Below are 18541 nucleotides of genomic sequence, written 5' to 3'. Positions count from 1 at the left end.
TGTATGTAAAATTCATTCGACAAAAAGAAGAGGTAACTCGTCCTCCCAATGAAGGGAAACTCGTGCTACAAAGCCCCAGAACTCGTCCCTGCTTCCCCTTCTTAATCTCAGCCTTTATCTCATAGGAATCAATCAGCAGAATGAGAGAGAAACTCGTTCTCCTTCCAGTAGTGACTGTAGCTTCCGATTTGGCTTGAGTCTTCTACCTGAATGCCTCTTTGATTTATTTGTCCGCTGCCATCTCATGAGGATCTTGCATGATCCAGGGTTGGCCTTAGGAGGTCTAATGTGATTGTTGTTGAAAGACTTGTGTCTCATTATAATTTTACTTTGTATCTCAGCTGCACAATTGATTGACTAATAAAAGAAGAATTGATTATGGGTTTTCCCCCTTGTGGGGTTTTGCCCTAGTCTCTGACCAAAAATCTTGGTGTCTCTATTGTGTATGCTTTTCTTCTAATGTTCCTTACTGTTCTGTTGCATTGTTGATGTTAATGTTCTCTCTATATAATTTCTCATGATGATATGAGGTGAATGTAATGTGAAAATTGTTGAAAAGTTTAAAATTACAATTCTCTACAACGAAGATCTATATAGCCCTAAAATTAACACATAGTAAACTCGACTTAGTCCCCTATGATTGAGATTTCTAATGCTTTGATGCTTTTAACCAATATGGCACTTGATTTTATTGTAAGTTGCCCTGATCTGAACTGGGCATGCCTCCCTTTTTCCTCATCCAGCCTAACATTGCCACACCATCATTTCCCTGCCACATCATTAGTATACCGTGTTGGTTCTTCAGTGCCTCGAGAAATTTGAGGATTCTGAGACTTGGGTTTTCTTCCACTCATTTTGTAGATCACTTTTGACGTAATGCATGTATCCACTGCCCAACATTGACCTTGTTATGCCACCTAATCTATATGATTTGTTTGACCATCTTTAACAAGTTGTAACTTGCCACTGCCTTTATTTTTTTGAAGTTTTTTACATGGTATGCAACCTTCTCGCCAAACTGAACAAGTTGAGACCAAGTTGACTTTTTGACTTCTTGGACCAATTTGCATTGGGAAATGTGAATTGTCTTGGGCACTATGAAATATGTTAATATGAGATTGCCATGCATGAGAACTATCGGGAGGATATTGCACCAAATCCAAGGCCACTTACAGGCTCTATAGATTCATAACTATGTGGTAAAACATAGGTGCACCTTGGCACAGGTTGGACTGGCCCATACACTGGGGATCACCTATGCAAATGCAGGTTCCCATAAAGCCATGAGTCCTCAAGTAAGCCCACCTAAGGATCTCCAATCCTATACAAGACGAGAGGAACTATTGATGAGCTTCTAGGGGCCGATCATGGGCCGACTGAACACAAGGTCTACAAAACCTAATTTTGGGCCTTGCATGGTTGTTACAAGGCTTTTGACTTGTGAACTTGGGCTTACAATTGTGGTGAAAGATGCTGCAAAAATATGTATGGCCCTTGTTGACTTGAGGGGCAACACACCTGCAATCTGCAAAAGAGTCATTCAAGTTCTTCTAGAAAGATAATAGCACTAGTCTTTCAACCCTCAATGGCCTCTTCCCACAACAAAGAACTTTTCTTTCCTATTTGCTCCACAAAGAATATTGCTGCCACTTAAAATGCAATTCTATTCATTTATAATACTTCTATAGGTTGTGGTCTGGCAGTAAGGCACTATTTCTTGGTAGAGAATATTGGGGTTCAAATCCCCTTGCATCCACCTTCCTTCATTTGTGTAGGCATAATATACCCCACATAGATTATGTGGCATGATCTTATACTATTTTTAATAGCTTGTGGGTTGTATATAGGCCATATTAATAGCATGTTTGGAGTATGTATGGGTTATGATGTACGTATGGCACCAATAAATGTAGTATATTTAAATCTCATCATTCTTGTTTTATCTTACATTAATCGGTATTTTATACAAAACCAAATTTATAATGCCATATCCATGCCACATATATGTATGTGAAGCAGTGTGGAAAAATTCGCGATAAAATCGACAAAGTCCTATTTTTTGGACTAGTTGATTTTATCGGCTGACTTTTTGGCGATTTTTTCCCAATCGAAAAACTCGGGATTAAATCGGGAGTTGATTGAAAATGTCGGGGAGCCCGCCCAAGGCACGGATAAGTGATGGAAAAGTCAAAAAAGAAGTCATTTTTCACTCCTCTTTCTGCTATTTGTCCCTGTGGAAAGAGGAGGTGTTTGCCATTGCCCAAGAGGAGGAGATTTGCTAATTTTGTGGTGTGGATTTGGAGATTTGTCCACTACGCAACGTGAGAGATTCAAAGTGCCAATTTGCTGCTACCAGGTATGTATTTTAATTTCTCTCTTTGTCTTTGTTACACAAGTGGCTTCTTAAATCTTTCTATTAGTTTGTTTTTAGCTTATTTTTGCTTAGAAATTTGAATCAAAACATTGTTTAGATTCTAGAATCTAGATTGAATCAAAACTTCAAAATGTTTAGATTGTTTACATGTTTCAACTTTCAAGAATAAAAAATTCAAACCCTTGTTTAGTGAATGCAAATGTGTTCAAGTGAGTGAGAATAGGCATTTAAAAATTAAAATCAACAATTACATTTGCATTTGCTTCTTATGTGATGGGAAATTTTTAATTTAAAAAAAAAAAAATTGTGCCCAAGTTCAAAGTTTCAAACAAAATGCCAATGGATTTGGACCCTATGTAGGAATATGGTGAACTTGATCCTATACCCGATTCTGGGGGGGTCAATAGAATGTATTTGACTTGCAAGTTGTGTGGGAAGCATATCTCAGGGGGTGTCAACAGATTAAAATTCCATATGGGGCAAATTCTTGGGCAACATATAGAACTTTGTCTAAATCCAACTCTAGAAATCATCCGGCAGGCCATTAAATCAATTGATGGATAAAGAAGAGGGAAAAGACACCAGGGCAGCAGTAAAAAACCAACTTGTAGGGGCCTCAAGAGTGGGGGGAAGTGAGAGTGGTTCTCCATCATCACATTCCACACCCACATGTCCCAACGCCTCAACTTCATCATCCTTTTTTGTTCCTAGAACCACACCTGGTGCACAACCTGGCGTCAAATCGACACTTAAAAAAAAGGAAAACGCAGAAGCTGATAGGTTGGTCAGTAAGTGTCTTCTATGGAGTGATTTTCCTTTCAACAGTGCCAAGACAAACCCATTCTACCAACCTATGTTTGATGTTGTTGTTGTCGTTGGCTCGAGTATGAAGCCCCTACCTTTGTAGAGTTGAGAAGGCCTCTTCTTCAAAATGCAAAGGCTGATTGCACTGCTAGATTGGAGGAGTCTAGGGAATTATGGGAACGCACTGGATGCATAGTCATGTCAAATGGTTGGACTGACCATAAGGGTAGGACCCTTATTAACTTTTTGGCTAGTTGTCCCAAGGGGATAATGTTTATGAAATTTGTTGATGCATCTGCACACATTAAAGATGCACGTCTATTATGTGAGTCGTTGGACATCTTCATTCAAGAAGTAGGTCCACAAAATGTTGTCCAAGTCATAAAGGATAACGTTGCAAATTATGTTGCTGCTAGCAAGTTGCTTATGGAGAGGTATTCTAACTTGTTTTGGACACCTTGTGTTGCTCTCGCTCATTGTATTGACTTGATGTTGGAGGATATAGGTAAGATTCCTCCTATGAGGGATATTGTTGAATCATCCACGAGCATAACAAAATTTATATATAATCATGCATCTGTGCTTAGTTTGACGAGAAGATTCACCAACAACAAAGAGTTGGTGCGTCCTGCCATTACACGATTTTCCACTACTTTCATATCTCTTTAGTCTTTGTTGAATTCTATGTGGGGTGTGAAGAGCATGTTTCAACTTTCTTTCACAAGATTGGTGTGCTTTATCTATTAGGCGCAAACCAGAGGTAGAGGGGATATGCAGACTAGTTTCATATGATCAGAGCTTTTGGGCAGGAGTAGAGGAGGTGTGTGCCATTTCAAACCTTTGTTAAGGGTTCTTCAGTTGGTTGATGCAGACAAGCCCGCAATGGGCTACTTGTATGAGGCCATGGATAGGGCCAAAGAACCCATTTATGCTTATTATGAAGATAAGGAAGACGATGGGTTAGAGAAACAACAGGTCATATGGAGAGTGATTGATGAATGATGGAACAATACCCTCCATCACCCCATTCATATTGCCAAAAGCTTTCCATTCGAGTGCTCAACCAAACATGCAGTTCCTCTGGGTGTGAGCGCAATTAGAGTGTATTTGACAAATTACACAACAAAAAGCGCAATGGGTAAAAAAAATTCAAGTTAAATTTTTGAATTCATTTTATTATTTTTAATATTTAAATTTTCTAAGTACTAATTTACAATCTATGACCCTAATACAGATTGGAGTCCCAACGCCTCAATGACACGGTCTACGTCTACTACAATTTTCGATTGTGCGTGAGACAACTACAAAAAACTCCTGATGTGGAAGCCATCTCATTGGACAATATTGATACCACTACTGCATGGAGGGTCGAGACTGAGAAGCCGGCCATGGACTCAATCCTTGATTGGTTAGATGTGGATCCAGAGGCACTAGCAGCAAAGGAGGTAGCAGTTACAGGGGAGGGAGGGCCAAAGGTAGAGGAGGAGGAGGAGCAGGGTCAGGAGTTAAAGCAAGAGGAGGTAACACCATCTAGGACGGGCAGCAACAGAGGACAAAGGCCACCTCTTTTTTTGGCTTCTAGAGGACGACATAGTCCATTTGTAGCCCTAGCGGCAGGGCCTTCTTCCTCTAGAGGAAAAGGCAAAGACATTCCCCATTCCCGTAAAAGGGGTAGAGGATCTCAGTGACTGATTACTTTATGAGATGTAGATTACTCATGATATACATTTATTATATTTTTTGCTGATATTTTGACTCTTGAGAGTTGAGACTGAAGTTTGAGACAAGGCTCAAGATTCAGGTTTTGATTCACTATTTTGATATGTGATGTAACACTAGACTTCATATACATATTATATATTAGCTTTCTTTTCATGTTTATGTGGAAATGCATTTATTTGATGTTGTGGATACTTTAGATGCTAATATATATATATATATATATATATATTTGTATTTTGTTAATTTTGTCGACTTTTTCAAAAACCTCCCAACTTTAACGACTTTTTCAATTTCTGGACCCTTGCCGATTTAATCCCAACTTCGACTTTTTCCACATTGATGTGAAGTGTTGCGTTGTGATTGATCCATGTGTCAACACTATACCTTGTCTTTTTATCTGCTTATCTTCAACTTCCAAAGGCCATAACTTTGCATTCAGTGTTTGATTGACCCTGTTCAAATTGCGTTGGAAATCTCTTGACATGCAAACATTTTCAGTAGAATTTGAGGCCATCTGATTGGATCAGCTGTGGAGAACCTCCTGGATCAGAAGAAATGTTGGCAATAAACATGGAGGGACGATGTATGTCAAGCAGATAGCTTGATGGTATTTTATACCTGTGAGTCAACTTGTGACCACTGAATGAGCATCTTTTTGTGGCTGGGTTATATCCACATCTTATTAGCTATGTGGACAATGTTATGGTTGTGAACATTATATTCAGGTCTTCAATTCTATCTTTTCCTGTAGTTTATTATGCCTATCTTCATGTATGCAGAGAAATGTTGCAAGTGCATCCTAATTGAATAAGGACATTTGCAGGCCTTGATGCACAGACCGAGTCACTGTACAGATTACTTGCATCTTTTGCTTGGATCTATACAGCCTTCCCTTTTTATAATAATTTCTCTTGCTCAAAATGGCAGTGCAACAATAAGATTTGGTTGTAGAAAATAAACATTTCGAGAAAACAATATAAACATTTTGTTTGAGATGTTGTTATTGCTGATCTTTTTCGTATATTACTTTCTTGGTCTCTCTGTGCACTTGATTATTTTGCTAATTATTCTGAGCTTGACAGGATACAGGATTTGCTGATATAATAAGCCCAGTACAAGTAAAATCTGTGATGTTCAAACCGAATTCTCCATTAGTAGCAAAATCAATGTTATCACAAGAGCCAAAGAATAATAAAGCATCCCCAACCTCTTATCAGGAGTGTAAAGGTTCATCTTATAGTCGCCAGCAATTGGCCAAGGTTGAACTCAATGATGGGAAATATCTCTACGCAAGATTGGTGGTAAGCTTCAATTTTCTGTCGTTTGACAGGGCAAATAATGATGCTTTCATAAAAATTGTTTGAGAGTTGCTTCATGGGATAACTTTTCTAACAAATTAATTTACCATACTTTTTCTTCTCCAGTCTTTTAAGTACCTTCCTGCCTGTCTTACTGTTATTATTAGTATTATAATTGTTTGGCAGTAACATTGTAAACTAGAGATTATTCTGAGTTATTATTTCAGGTTGGAGCTGATGGTGGGCGTTCCCAAATGCGGTCAATGGCAGGGTTTCAAACCACTGGATGGGACTACAAGCAGCATGCTCTTATTTGCACTGTGGAAGTTGAAACTGAAAATCAAACAGCATGGCAGCGGTTTTTACCCAGCGGTCCTCTTGCTCTTCTTCCTATGGGGAAAAAATTCTTCAACATTGTGTGGTCAACTACTCCGGAAAAAGCATCAGAGCTTAAAGGAATGACTGAGGATGATTTTATTAAATCGGTAAACAATGCTTTAGTGCATGATTATGGACATCCTCAGTCACAATTTTCTGAAATTATCAACGGAAGATTTAAATGGCTTACTGGCGAGTTAGTGCCCTCAATATCAGAACCTTTCCAGACTCCACCCAGAATAATTGGCTTGTCGACAGCACGGATGTCGTTTCCTTTGTCATTAATGCATGCGAGTGATTATGCATCAAATCGCGTTGTTCTTGTGGGTGATGCAGCTCATACTGTGCATCCATTAGCTGGGCAGGGAGTTAACTTAGGATTTGGTGATGCTGCTGCACTGACAAGAATTCTTAATGAAGGCATTTTGACAGGTTCTGACATTGGGGAGGTATGTGTTTTAACACCCCCAGATATGTTTTTTCTCTTAGTATGCTTTTCAAAAACAAGTATGTCACTATTAAGAAGAATAAATTATGTAGTTGCTGTCTTTGATGGAACACTGCTGTACATTACTAAATTCTGCAATGGAATTCAACCACTGGGATCAAATATCAACCATGGTAGCAGGGGAGCTTGTGGTTATATTAAACCAGAATATAGTTTAGGACACGGTTTCTTTTGGGGGATAAATGCTTGTAAACATTCACAAGTCATTATAACTTGTTATATTCAATCTTTGTTGAGTCACCAACATGAGGAGGTTATGGGTGCAATCAGGTAATATTTCTTTAAAACATTCGTCATGTTCTCTTGATGTCATTTCTTCTGAGATACACGTAATTCCTTATGGACACATGAAGGATACATTGTTTTTTCATGCGTGCCATTTTGAAGACATTGGATATCCCAATAATAGGAGCCTCATGTGTAATGTCCCCTTTTACAAAATAGGGCTAATTCCACCAGTAATTTCACTACCAAAACCTTCTAGATTTTACATGTAAACAATCTTACAAATATTTTGCAAACAACACAATGAATGAAAATCTTTGCTCAATTAATTTTAGAAAATAAACACATAATTTGCTGCATAAATCTCAAACCACCAGGCCATTTTATTAGATGAAACCAAGAGAGTACATACAAGTATTTATTTAATGAGCCTGGAATCTACTCAGCATTCATTCTTCCATTTCGCTGCTACAGGACCAAGTTAACTGCTGCAGAACAGGAATATCAACCATCAGCAACTTAAGCTGCTACATGATGGTAAACTTGGTCAGCTAGTTTAACTGCTACAGCACTTCTATAGCTGAGAGATATGTCTGGTCTCACATGGATATTTTGCTTCAAAGATATGGTCTGATAGTTTGTGCCCCATTTTAGCTCTATGAACACCTGCAAATAAGTTTCTCCAATAAGTGCTTGTGAGTGGATCTGTGTGAACCCTCCTCCTGTGATCTAAAGCACAATTGAGAGATCCGAAGTGATCCCTCCAATTCTCCTTTTATAACTTTTATCATTGGAATACCATGGATTTCCCCGTTTAACCTTCTTCCCGCTCAATTTATAAAGTTTTCTCCTTATTTCTCCATAATCACTTAATAACAATTGTTTTTTTAAAATTAAATCACCTTAGAAATTTTGCTTTTCCACCAGATCGATATTAAATATTCAAATTAATTGATCATTCGGAAATGGACATTTCATCATGAGTAAGGGACTTGCCTATGTAGATGTTATCAATAGTCAAAACCTCATTTTGAAGTAATTTGAGTTTGTTGAAGATTTATATCAAAGTTGCATGAAACTTGGAAAAGGGTATGGGTTTGGGAAAGAGAATGTCATGGAAATGTGAATATATATATATATAAATATATTATATATTTATATTTTCATTTTTATTTTTTTTAATAAATAGCACATTGTCTTTCTAGAAAATAAGAATGATATACACAATTAGCACTTTAGAATGAAACATGTAGATTATCATTCTAAATGTTATGCAAAATCCAAAAGTAACCTTTATACATGAGGATATAAATTCAAAATCAACCTTTATAGATGAGGCTATACATCCAAGAACATGCACTAAATCTTGATAAATATCCATTGCGTGATAATATTCATCTTCATCAGATGAGGCTATACATCCAAGAACATGCGCTAAAGCTCGATAAATATCCATTGCGTGATAATATTCATCTTCATCCTCATAAAATATCACAGGATCCTTGTTCAATGTGTTGAGAAATCTAGGGGCAGCTAGGTTATTTGATTTCTCTTACTTTGATAACTGCTTGTGATGTATTTTTGCTTATTTTGATTAGATTCTTTTTCACCCTAATAATTATCGTGTTCTTTTCATCAAACAACTACCAAACCATAAAGAACAGTGAGACAAAAGGACACAAGATATAAGCGATCAATCAGGGCCAAAACCTCTACACTTGAGAGGTGTTGTTGCACAGATTGTCACGACAACGCTCAAACTGGGGGCTGTCACCCTAATCCCCGATCTCTCTGTTTAAGTCGTCTCCCGAGGCTAATGGGGGTAGACCCTATGGGATGAATGAAGACCAACTATGGACCAGTTGGGTTGGGAGACACAACAAGACAATTTAACACCTGATTGATTTTTGGAAATTAAAGTACCAGTGCCTTATGGAGTTAGTGATTAAATAATTGTTTATCAAAAGCTGCAGAAATATGATCTTTACTATGTTGCCAGAAAACGTGGGTTCGGGGATGGGTACGGGTGTGGGGACGAGGATGGGGACGTCATTTTTCGAAACAGGGTGCATGGGTTCATCGGGGGTATATATATATATATATATATATATATATATATATATATAATATTAATATTATATTTTATAAATTATAATATATATGAAGTTGTATATTTTTCAACTTTAAACAAGAAAACTAAAATATTGATGATTTAAACTTTAAATATTTAAACATGCACATCATTGAACATTCAACATTCACAATAAAATTTCAAAATTTCTAGTTAGATATCAAGTGCAAATTGGAGTTTACATATAAATAAGAATCATGATATATGTACATCGTCATACTACATCCAAAATTTGTCTTAAGGCATCTCCAAACAAGATCTGGGAAATTTTAAAATACTAAAATAAAAGTATCTAAGAGTGAACAATGGCTTCCTCAAACGATGTCATCAACATCACTCAGATCTTCAGTTAGCATGCTCTCCAGGTAGGGATCACTCTCATCTTGAAGCTCTTGCTCATCCATAGCAATTGGAGGTAGCTCAATAAGGCCATCTGGTTGTATCTCCTCATCCACACACATAGCATCGTTTGTGTATTGGTCCCATCTCTGGAAAGTGACCCTCATATCTAGGGTCTTTTCGAGATATGAGACGAAGTGTGCTATGAACGTACACTAAGTTCTTTGCCTTCTTTGAGCCTAACATATTTCTCTTTACTAAATGGATAAAGGCATAAGTACTCCAATTCCTCTCACAAGATGAAAAACCAGCGACCTAGAATATTAGGGGAAGCCCATTAAATTAATTAAAAAATAAAATATAAAAACTAAAATGAACCTCAAAGAACCCAAAAGAACTTGATTTTGGGGTTCCAAATACCCATCATGAGGGTTCTCCATATCCATCAAGGCAAAAGAACCCAATTTTTTTTAATGAAGAACCCGATTCTTATGCGTTCTTCTTAGAAGCACTCGAACCCGAATCTGGTACTTGGGGGCGAGAATCCGGGACGGGTTCGAGAACCCCACCCCCGGGTTCGAGAACCCCACCCCCGAGTTCAGGAACCCCTGCAACATAGGATCTTTATAATTCCATGATTAACAATCATTTATAAGAAAAATGCAAGATATTCAACAAACGCATGCCGCCTTAACAATAATCCAACAATTAAATTTATAAAGATTAAATGCTTTAAACCACGAAATTTAAATGATACAATTAATCTTCAAATAAACATTTAAGCACATTTAACTATAGAGAAGTGGAACATAGAGACACCAAAAATGAAATTTTCAAATTTTTGTTAAGCTTTAAAAATTTTTTTATATATTTTTTATTTTTTTTTTAAATAAAACAAAAACGAGACTAAAATTTAAAGTAAATGAAAACTAACCTAAACTAAATAAAAATAAATAAACTAAAACTTAGAAAAAAAAATATTAAACTAATTTAAATCTAAAATTTAATTCTGAAATTTTTTTATGTCTTTTTATTTTTTTAATTTTTATGACTTTTTGATAGTGTTTAAAATCAAACTTTAAATCTAAATAAATCCTAAAAACTAACCATTTTTAACTTTTTTTTGTTTCTTTTTATAACTTTTTATTTTTCATAAATGAATTAAAAAATAAATAACCCAAACCCAAAATTGCCTTCTATATTTTTTTTAAATGAAAACAAAAATTTGAATTTTTTTATGAAACTTAAATTAAATGGAAAAAGAAAATAAACAAAAAAATATAACCAAACCTAAACTTAAGATTATAAAACTTAAAATTATTAAACAAAACTAAATAAATATAAAAAAAAAATCTAATTCTAAAAAGAACTAAATAAAGATTATAAAAAAATCTATTATAACATTTTACTTTTTATTGATTTTTTGAATTTTAAAGCAACTTGAAGATTTAATTTAAAACTAAAAAATCTAAGGCTAAAAGCTAGGCTAAAATCAAAAGAATTAACGCATATCCTATAACTACACCACCACCATAAGCATAAAAAAAATACTTGCGTTAAGCCTGTTACAAATGATGAGAATGCGTTTTAGTGTGCAGTTGAACCGGACCGCGGCAGGAATGGAGGAACGCAGGCCTGGATAGCAGCAAAATGGAGCTCTGGCAGCGTGGAGCAACAGCCGCTGGACTGCGTGCAAACTTGGACAGTGTGATAATACGCAGTGAGAGGAGATTGCTGAGTAATCACTGAGGGAAATGAGCTGCGTGCAGCGTGAGAGGATGAATGAAGGACGCAGCGTGGAGCTGGAAATTTTTTGACAATTTCGCTTGCAGAGAGACAGTACGTGCAGCTCGATGGTAGACAGAGGCTGCGTAGGAGAGATGGATGGCAGCGTGGACGGCGTGGATTGAAAAGGAAGGCAGCTCGATGGCTTTTGGCAGAACGCTGGGTATAGATGCCGACAAGAAGATTTCGATGGGAGCTGTGGGGAAAGGTTGCGGGTGAAGGAGAATTTGATGTGCAAGCTGGACAGTGAAATGGAGCAGCGTGGAGATGGCTGAGGGTAGAGGGTGGAGAAGAAAGTGAAAGGGTTGAGCAGGCAGCGAAAACAAAGAGAGAGATAATATGCAAGATGGAAGATTTTAGGTGAGGAAACTGCGTAGAAGAAGTGTTTTGAATGGCGGCTGATCTGACGGTGTGGAGAACAGATGAGAGCCACGGCTTAGTGTTAAAAAAAACGTAGCAGCGGGAGGAACTTTACCCAGCCTCCTTAAAAAAAAATTCGAAAATTTTTCCTGCAATAAAAATGAAGCCTTGAGAAGCATAGAAACTGAAACCATAGTCCAGAAACTTAATTAAAATTTAAAACCCTTCCTGCTTCAAATTACCTGATAGAAACCCTGAAAAAATTTCAAAATCTGTACTTGCAAGCTGCAAAAAAGCCAAACACCCAGAAATAAAATGTGCTAGAAACAAAACTGAAAACCCTAAAACCAGCTAAAAATTTACAATATTTACAGATTTTCGGCTCTTAAGCAACCAGATTTGTCAATAATCCACAGTAATATTTTCAGAATTTAAATTTAAGGTGAGATATTTCAAAAATCCCTTCTTGCATTCATAAAAAAAATTCAAATGATAAGCCCAGAATTAAAACTGGTTGGGCTCTTTTAGAAAACGCAATCCGAGAGTTGGTTGGTTCAGCTGAGAACCTCCCTAACGCTCGGTAAACTCAAAACTAAGATTTCCTGCACAGCTTAAAATCAACCATTAACATAGAGGGAAAAACAATAGTGAAATCCATATCAAATGGAGATACCTGCCATTATATTTCAGAATCTAAAATATCATTCAAACCCCAGAGATCAGACAAGATACCTGTGCCTAAATCAATCTTCATCAAGCTATTATCAATGGCTGAAAATAAAATTATGCTGAAAAATAAAACATCTTACAGCATTTCCAGAAGAGTAACACCAACAAGATTTCAACCCCAAAGTCTTTCTTTATTGCACAAAAAATGACTACAAGAGAGCTTTCTTTAGCACTAGACTCTCAGATCCAATCTGATCTCAAATGACCCCTAACACCCTATTTAAAGGAAAATTTCCCAACGGCTAGTTCGAGTGATCCATGTCAAAATGATCTCGACCGTCAATGAGGATCAAAATCTCTTTTAATCTCATCTGTTGAAATTTTAAATGCATTTTAATATATTAAAAAATTAAAACCCTACATTTATTTCCTCAAAACTTTGATTTATTATTATTTTATTATTTTATTTTATTTTTCAAATTTATTTATTTTAAATTTTATTTTATTTTATTTTTTAGTTCTTTTATTTTTTTTAATTTTTAATTTTTTTATTAGTTTATTATTTTATTATTTTTTATTATTTTTGGATCCTCGAACTTAGCCCTTTGGAAAAACACCTAAGACCTAGGACTTAGGATTTATGAGGGAATTAAAACATTTTCTAACCCTCAAGACACTTTATATCATGACTTTTACAATTTTACTTCTCAAGGGGGAAAACCCATTTGACATAGACCCTCATAGACCACCCAGTTGTGCGACACAAATATAATCTAGCAGATTAAGCAATTTGTAATAACCTAACCAAATAGTTAGAATTATTTCCAAATTACTTTTATATAGACTCGAAGCACACTAGGATTCCCCTAAGATTCTAATGACAAAATTCATTTTGGCTTTAGGGTTAGGCTGAAGGAAAACTCTGTCGATCATGGATTGGTGAGACAAAAAACCTTCAGGAAGGTAGATTATCACTAGAAAATTAGGTTTGCCTAGGCAATTTACATACATGACTCAGATCTGCTAAGATTATTTACAATTTACACATGCAGATTGGGTTTACAACATAACATAATCGGGCTGATGATGACAGTTGAATGGCACAGACACGTTGATCCAGTGTTGTCCCTTTTGCGAAAAAGGGGGTGTACTGCTATGGGTAGTTGACACTTAGCAATCAACAAGAGGAAAACCCACAAGAATTCTTTTCTTATAGAATCTTCAATTGACGAATTCCAAGACCTATGACCCTTGACCAAGACCCTCCAAGACCAAATCCGTTAACGAGCTTTCCTTCTACCAGTTCCTTAGCAACTATTGCAATTTCAACCTCCAACAAATTCTTCTGCAACTTCGACTAGTAGATGCAACTTTGACCTCTCCAACAGATTCACAATTTCGACCTTTAACAACTTCAATCTAGCTGCAACTTCACATCTTCGATGCAACTTCACAACTTTGATGCAACTTCACAGCGTCGATGCAGCTTCACAACTTCGATGCAACTTCAAAATTTCTTCTTGCCCAGTAACTATAGAAACCCTAACAAAAGGTAGCGAGAGAGAGGCCCAAAACTTTGATCTTGTTCTTCTTCTTTGTCCTTTTCCAGCTCCTATCTTGAGGAGATCGAACTTGCTTGAGATTGTGTTCAAATGAGGTTGGGTTCCTTCTTATTTATAGGCTTTTGAGGGGTACGAATTGCTATCTTTAGGCCGACTTGTCCATTCATGTAGGCCGACTTAATCTTTGCACCATGACGAGGTCTTGGAGGGTCTTCTGACTCATAAATTTTCTTTACAATATGTAACATATCCAAAAGGATCTTTCATACATGACAATGACTCAATTGACTTATACATTCAATGACAAGCCCTAGAAGCACTCAATGGGTGCTTGACCTAAAAATAAATCTCCCTTGAGCATGAAACCTATGCCTCAAGAATAACAATAATAAATTTATTTTCTTTTTCATTAAATACATAAAATCATGATTACATATTTCATTATGAAGATTGAACCTAGTTACATATTTCAACACTCTCTCTTAACTAAGGAGGTATTTATAATCCATACAAGGTACTTGGACATTCTCAATTTGAAGAATTCTCATAAGAAGAGTCAGATTGGTAACCCATCTGTTTAGCATCATATCATCCAGCATTGTCACATAGCAAGGCCTTGACTAACAACTCTATCTCTCCACAAGATTAGAGCACAATGTTGGCGAGACCAATGACTTATTGACATCACCATCCTTGTTTCTCAAGGCACATACCACACCCGGGTGTTCACAGAGTATGTGCTTCCAGGACTATTATTATCTTGGATTCCCAGTCCTCAAAAAATATCGGTCCTCTACGACTACTCTTATCTTGGATACCCTATCTCATCCTCAAAGAGTATTGGATGCCAGATGCTTACCCAATCCTCCATTCTTTCTTCCAATGTGAAGACAAGAATGATGTGTCTATCTCTCCCTCTCAACTAGGGAGGATATACCCATTCCTATAAAAGGAATGTATCCAAGCTCCCTCTTATCCAGGGGCTTGTCCAAGTTTCCTCTTAACCAGGAACTTGCTTCCAACAACTTTCTACTCTAGGTGGAGATCATGGGACTATCAATTGCTTGTGGGGCTCCTTTTGATGTCATGAAGTTCATCTTTAACATTATGGAGCCTTCATCTTTTGGGACTTCGTAGGGCATTAATCATCCATCACTTTCCTTCACAAGCCACATCGGTCATGTCATCCTTCTCTCTGTCGGAAAGTGATCCTCTAGTCCCCATCTGGCTTTTTCCTCATACAACTACCTCTTTCAAGTCATGTTTCCTCCAAGATCTTTCATCCAACCACATGAGTGCTAGTTGTAGGTGACATCTACAACTCTCTTTTCAGTAGCCCTATATCAACCCATCCAAATGTTGTTCAAAAATAAAAAAAAAAATGAACATCAAATCAAAGTTACCTTTTGTGATGGCCTTTCATCATGACATCTTGCTTGCCTGCAACATCTTGCACATTCATAAACACATCTCCAAGACTTCATATGTCAAGGGTCTCCTTTCTTTACAGACCTTATCATGGTCTTCTTCTCTATGGAGATGCCATGATCAATTTTTCTAGTCATTAGATGTTAACTTCCTGTGACTGTAGTTAATTTTTCACGATCTCTTCTTTTTTTCATTCACATATTGCTTCCCAGGAACTTTCCATACATATTCCTTCATCTTTGTCAACTACCTCATATTCCATATGAGGACATATTATGTTGATTTCATCTTATCAATATGTGAACCATGCCTTCATGCATCTTTTCAAAAGAAGAGATCCTTGATCATGCTCACGAGGTAGAGAATTTACCCATGCTATCTACAACTATATGATGACATGACTTAATCTATCAAATATATACATACCTCTTTTCTCCTTTTGGTCATCTAGACTTCCTTCAACAACTTCCTTTCCTTGATTGAGAGTACTTCAATCATCTTGACCTACTGCACTCCTTTGTCACCATACCATCATCCTTCTAAACAATGTATCCCACACAAGGTGGAATGATCAACAAGACACTTGCTTCTTCCAAGTAGAGGTGAACCTTCTAGTGAAGATTCCAACGAAGGATCTTGATTATCCTCATCTGAAAAATGCTCCTTTCTCATGATGATGATGTATGATGAATTCCTTCTATCATGCTAGATGACTTTCTTTCAATCATATGTACTATATATGATTTCAATGAGGTTGCCAAGAGCTACTTCCTTTATATGATAATTGCTACATCTCTATAGACTTCTACTTCAACTATTCTTTCAAGCTTCTATAATGATGTCATGAGCTCTTGCTTTAATGATATGCTTCTAGTATGATGCCATCTTCTACTAAGATGCATCTCATCATAATACTTCTCATCTTGACTGCCATGGTGGAGATCTTTTCACCTCCTACTTCTCCTTGCTATGCATTGGAGAAACCCTAATAGTGAAGATCTATCCCTTTGGATTTCTTCTCATCAGGTTCTTCCACTTCTTTGGTGATATGAGCTTCATTTCTTTCTTTCCTCTTGTTGTCCTTCTTGAACTTCAAACAATCTCTCTTGTAGTGCCCATATTCCTGACAACCATAGCATTGGAATTTTGACATATTCTTTTTCTTTTTATGAGAACAAGATTTCCCAAACTTTCCTTTTCTCTTAGCCATGGCAACAAATGCTTGAACTTGTTCACTTGGTCCCACATCGCTCTTTGCTTTCAACCTGGTTTCTTCAATTTTACACAATGACCAAAGTTCACTGAATGGGGCGGCTTCATTCTTTCCAAAGATGTTAGATGTGAAGCTGCCCCATTCCTCTAGAAGTGCATTGAGCACTATGGTGGTCATTTCTTTATCAAACATTATTTCTCCCAACTCTTGTAGTTGGTCTCTTATTTTTGATACCTTCATAAAATATGGGGCTATTCCATTTTCCTTTGATATCTTCATCTTGCAGAGTTCTTGTCTTAATGATATCACTTCTCCAACAGTACTTACAGAGAATAATTCTACTAGCTTATTGTATATTTCTTTTGTTGTCTCCAATTTTGATACATAGGGTATGAGGGGATCTTTGGTGGATTCTATAAGGATCCTTTGAGCCCTTACTTCCCCTTTCATGTACTTTGCAAGAGCTTGAGCTTCTTCCTTTGGAGGATTCGTGATTGAACCCTTAACATGATCAACGAATTCATTTTCTATGAGGATCATATCAATCCTCTTCTTCCATGCAAGAAAGGTTTGATGATCTAACCAATTTGTTGCTTTCCTTGCAAAATGAAGTAATTTTGATGGCAGATTTAGTCATAAATATAAGGGTACTTACTTGTTAAGTGAAGATGCTTCTTGATGACAATATCTTCAACTTTATGCCTTGCTGATTTTGATGATGATGTTGATAAAAGAGGATGTCTTCTTGATGAAGATGTCTTCGTTCAAAAGTGGTCCTTAAAGGAGGGGGATATCACTTTGATTCCTTGATGATGATGACAACACCTCTTCTTGCTTCCCTTGGATGTGGATACTTCAAGATGCTTCAATGAGTAGTCTTTCTTTGAGTGGAGGTAGGGTCCTTGAGATCTTCTTTGATGATGATGTGCGAGCTTCCCAACAATGTTTCAAGTGAGAAACGCGTCTTTTGATAAGCTAGAGTGTTGAGGTCTTCTTTCTTTGAGATGTGATGATCCTTGAGATGAATGGTCCTTCTTGATGATGTTCTTGTGCTTCGGCCCTTGAGTGTCCTTGTTTAAGCTGCCATTCCTTGATATATTCACCTTAGCTTTGATACCATGTTCAGAAATCTAGGGGCAGCTAGATTATGTGATTTCTCTTACTTTGATAATTGCTTGTGATGTATTTTTTCTTATCTTGATTAGATTCTTTTTCACCTTAATTATTATTGTGTTCATGGGGTGGCAGGGGGGGGAGGGATTCTCATTAATCCCGAAGGAATCATTGAATATAGATATACGTAGGGGCTTGGATGGAAGACCAACAACTAGGCAAAAGTGTATGGCTTGTTCCTGGGCCTCATACTGGCTCAAAAGAAGGGCATAAAAACATTATAGGTTTTAGGAGATTCCATGACAATTATTAGGCATATGATCTATGCTATGCTTCATCAGCTAAAAACACTACCTTGAACCAAATTATCAAGAGATCCCAGGGGCTGATCCCCTCTGATTTGGTGTCTTTCTTCCATATTCTCAGAGGAAATAACCAAGAAGCTGACAAACAGGCTAACCATGCATGCCAGTTGAGAGAAGAAAGATGCATTGTGAATGAGGTCGTGAGCATGACTAACATCCCATAAGTGTGTTGATGAGATACAAATTTTGGATTGTGGAGGTTGCTCGAAGCCTTGCAAGGAAGTTAACAAAATTTGGAATTGGAGATATTGTTTTCAAATTTCTTAG

The 18541-nt window shown here is 36.8% G+C and overlaps 1 protein-coding gene across 1 annotated transcript in view; it reads left to right on the top strand.

The window, feature by feature from the left end:
- The window catches only part of LOC149153361 (uncharacterized), a 305256-nt gene that overhangs the window by 222265 nt on the left and 64450 nt on the right, over positions 1 to 18541 (top strand). Inside the window, exons 8-9 of the mRNA XM_089439507.1 lie at positions 5983 to 6201; positions 6426 to 7025. Of these exons, the coding sequence (XP_089295633.1) occupies positions 5983 to 6201; positions 6426 to 7025 (819 nt within the window). The remainder of the gene's footprint in view (positions 1 to 5982; positions 6202 to 6425; positions 7026 to 18541) is intronic.

Source organism: Pinus tabuliformis, chromosome 9 (assembly GCF_031772625.1).
Source record: "Pinus tabuliformis cultivar Carrire ecotype Pingquan chromosome 9, CPIR1, whole genome shotgun sequence".
Classification (NCBI taxonomy): domain Eukaryota; kingdom Viridiplantae; phylum Streptophyta; class Pinopsida; order Pinales; family Pinaceae; genus Pinus; species Pinus tabuliformis.
The sequence above is the reverse complement of the archived record's forward strand: the minus strand, read 5'-3'. Positions and strand labels throughout refer to the sequence as shown.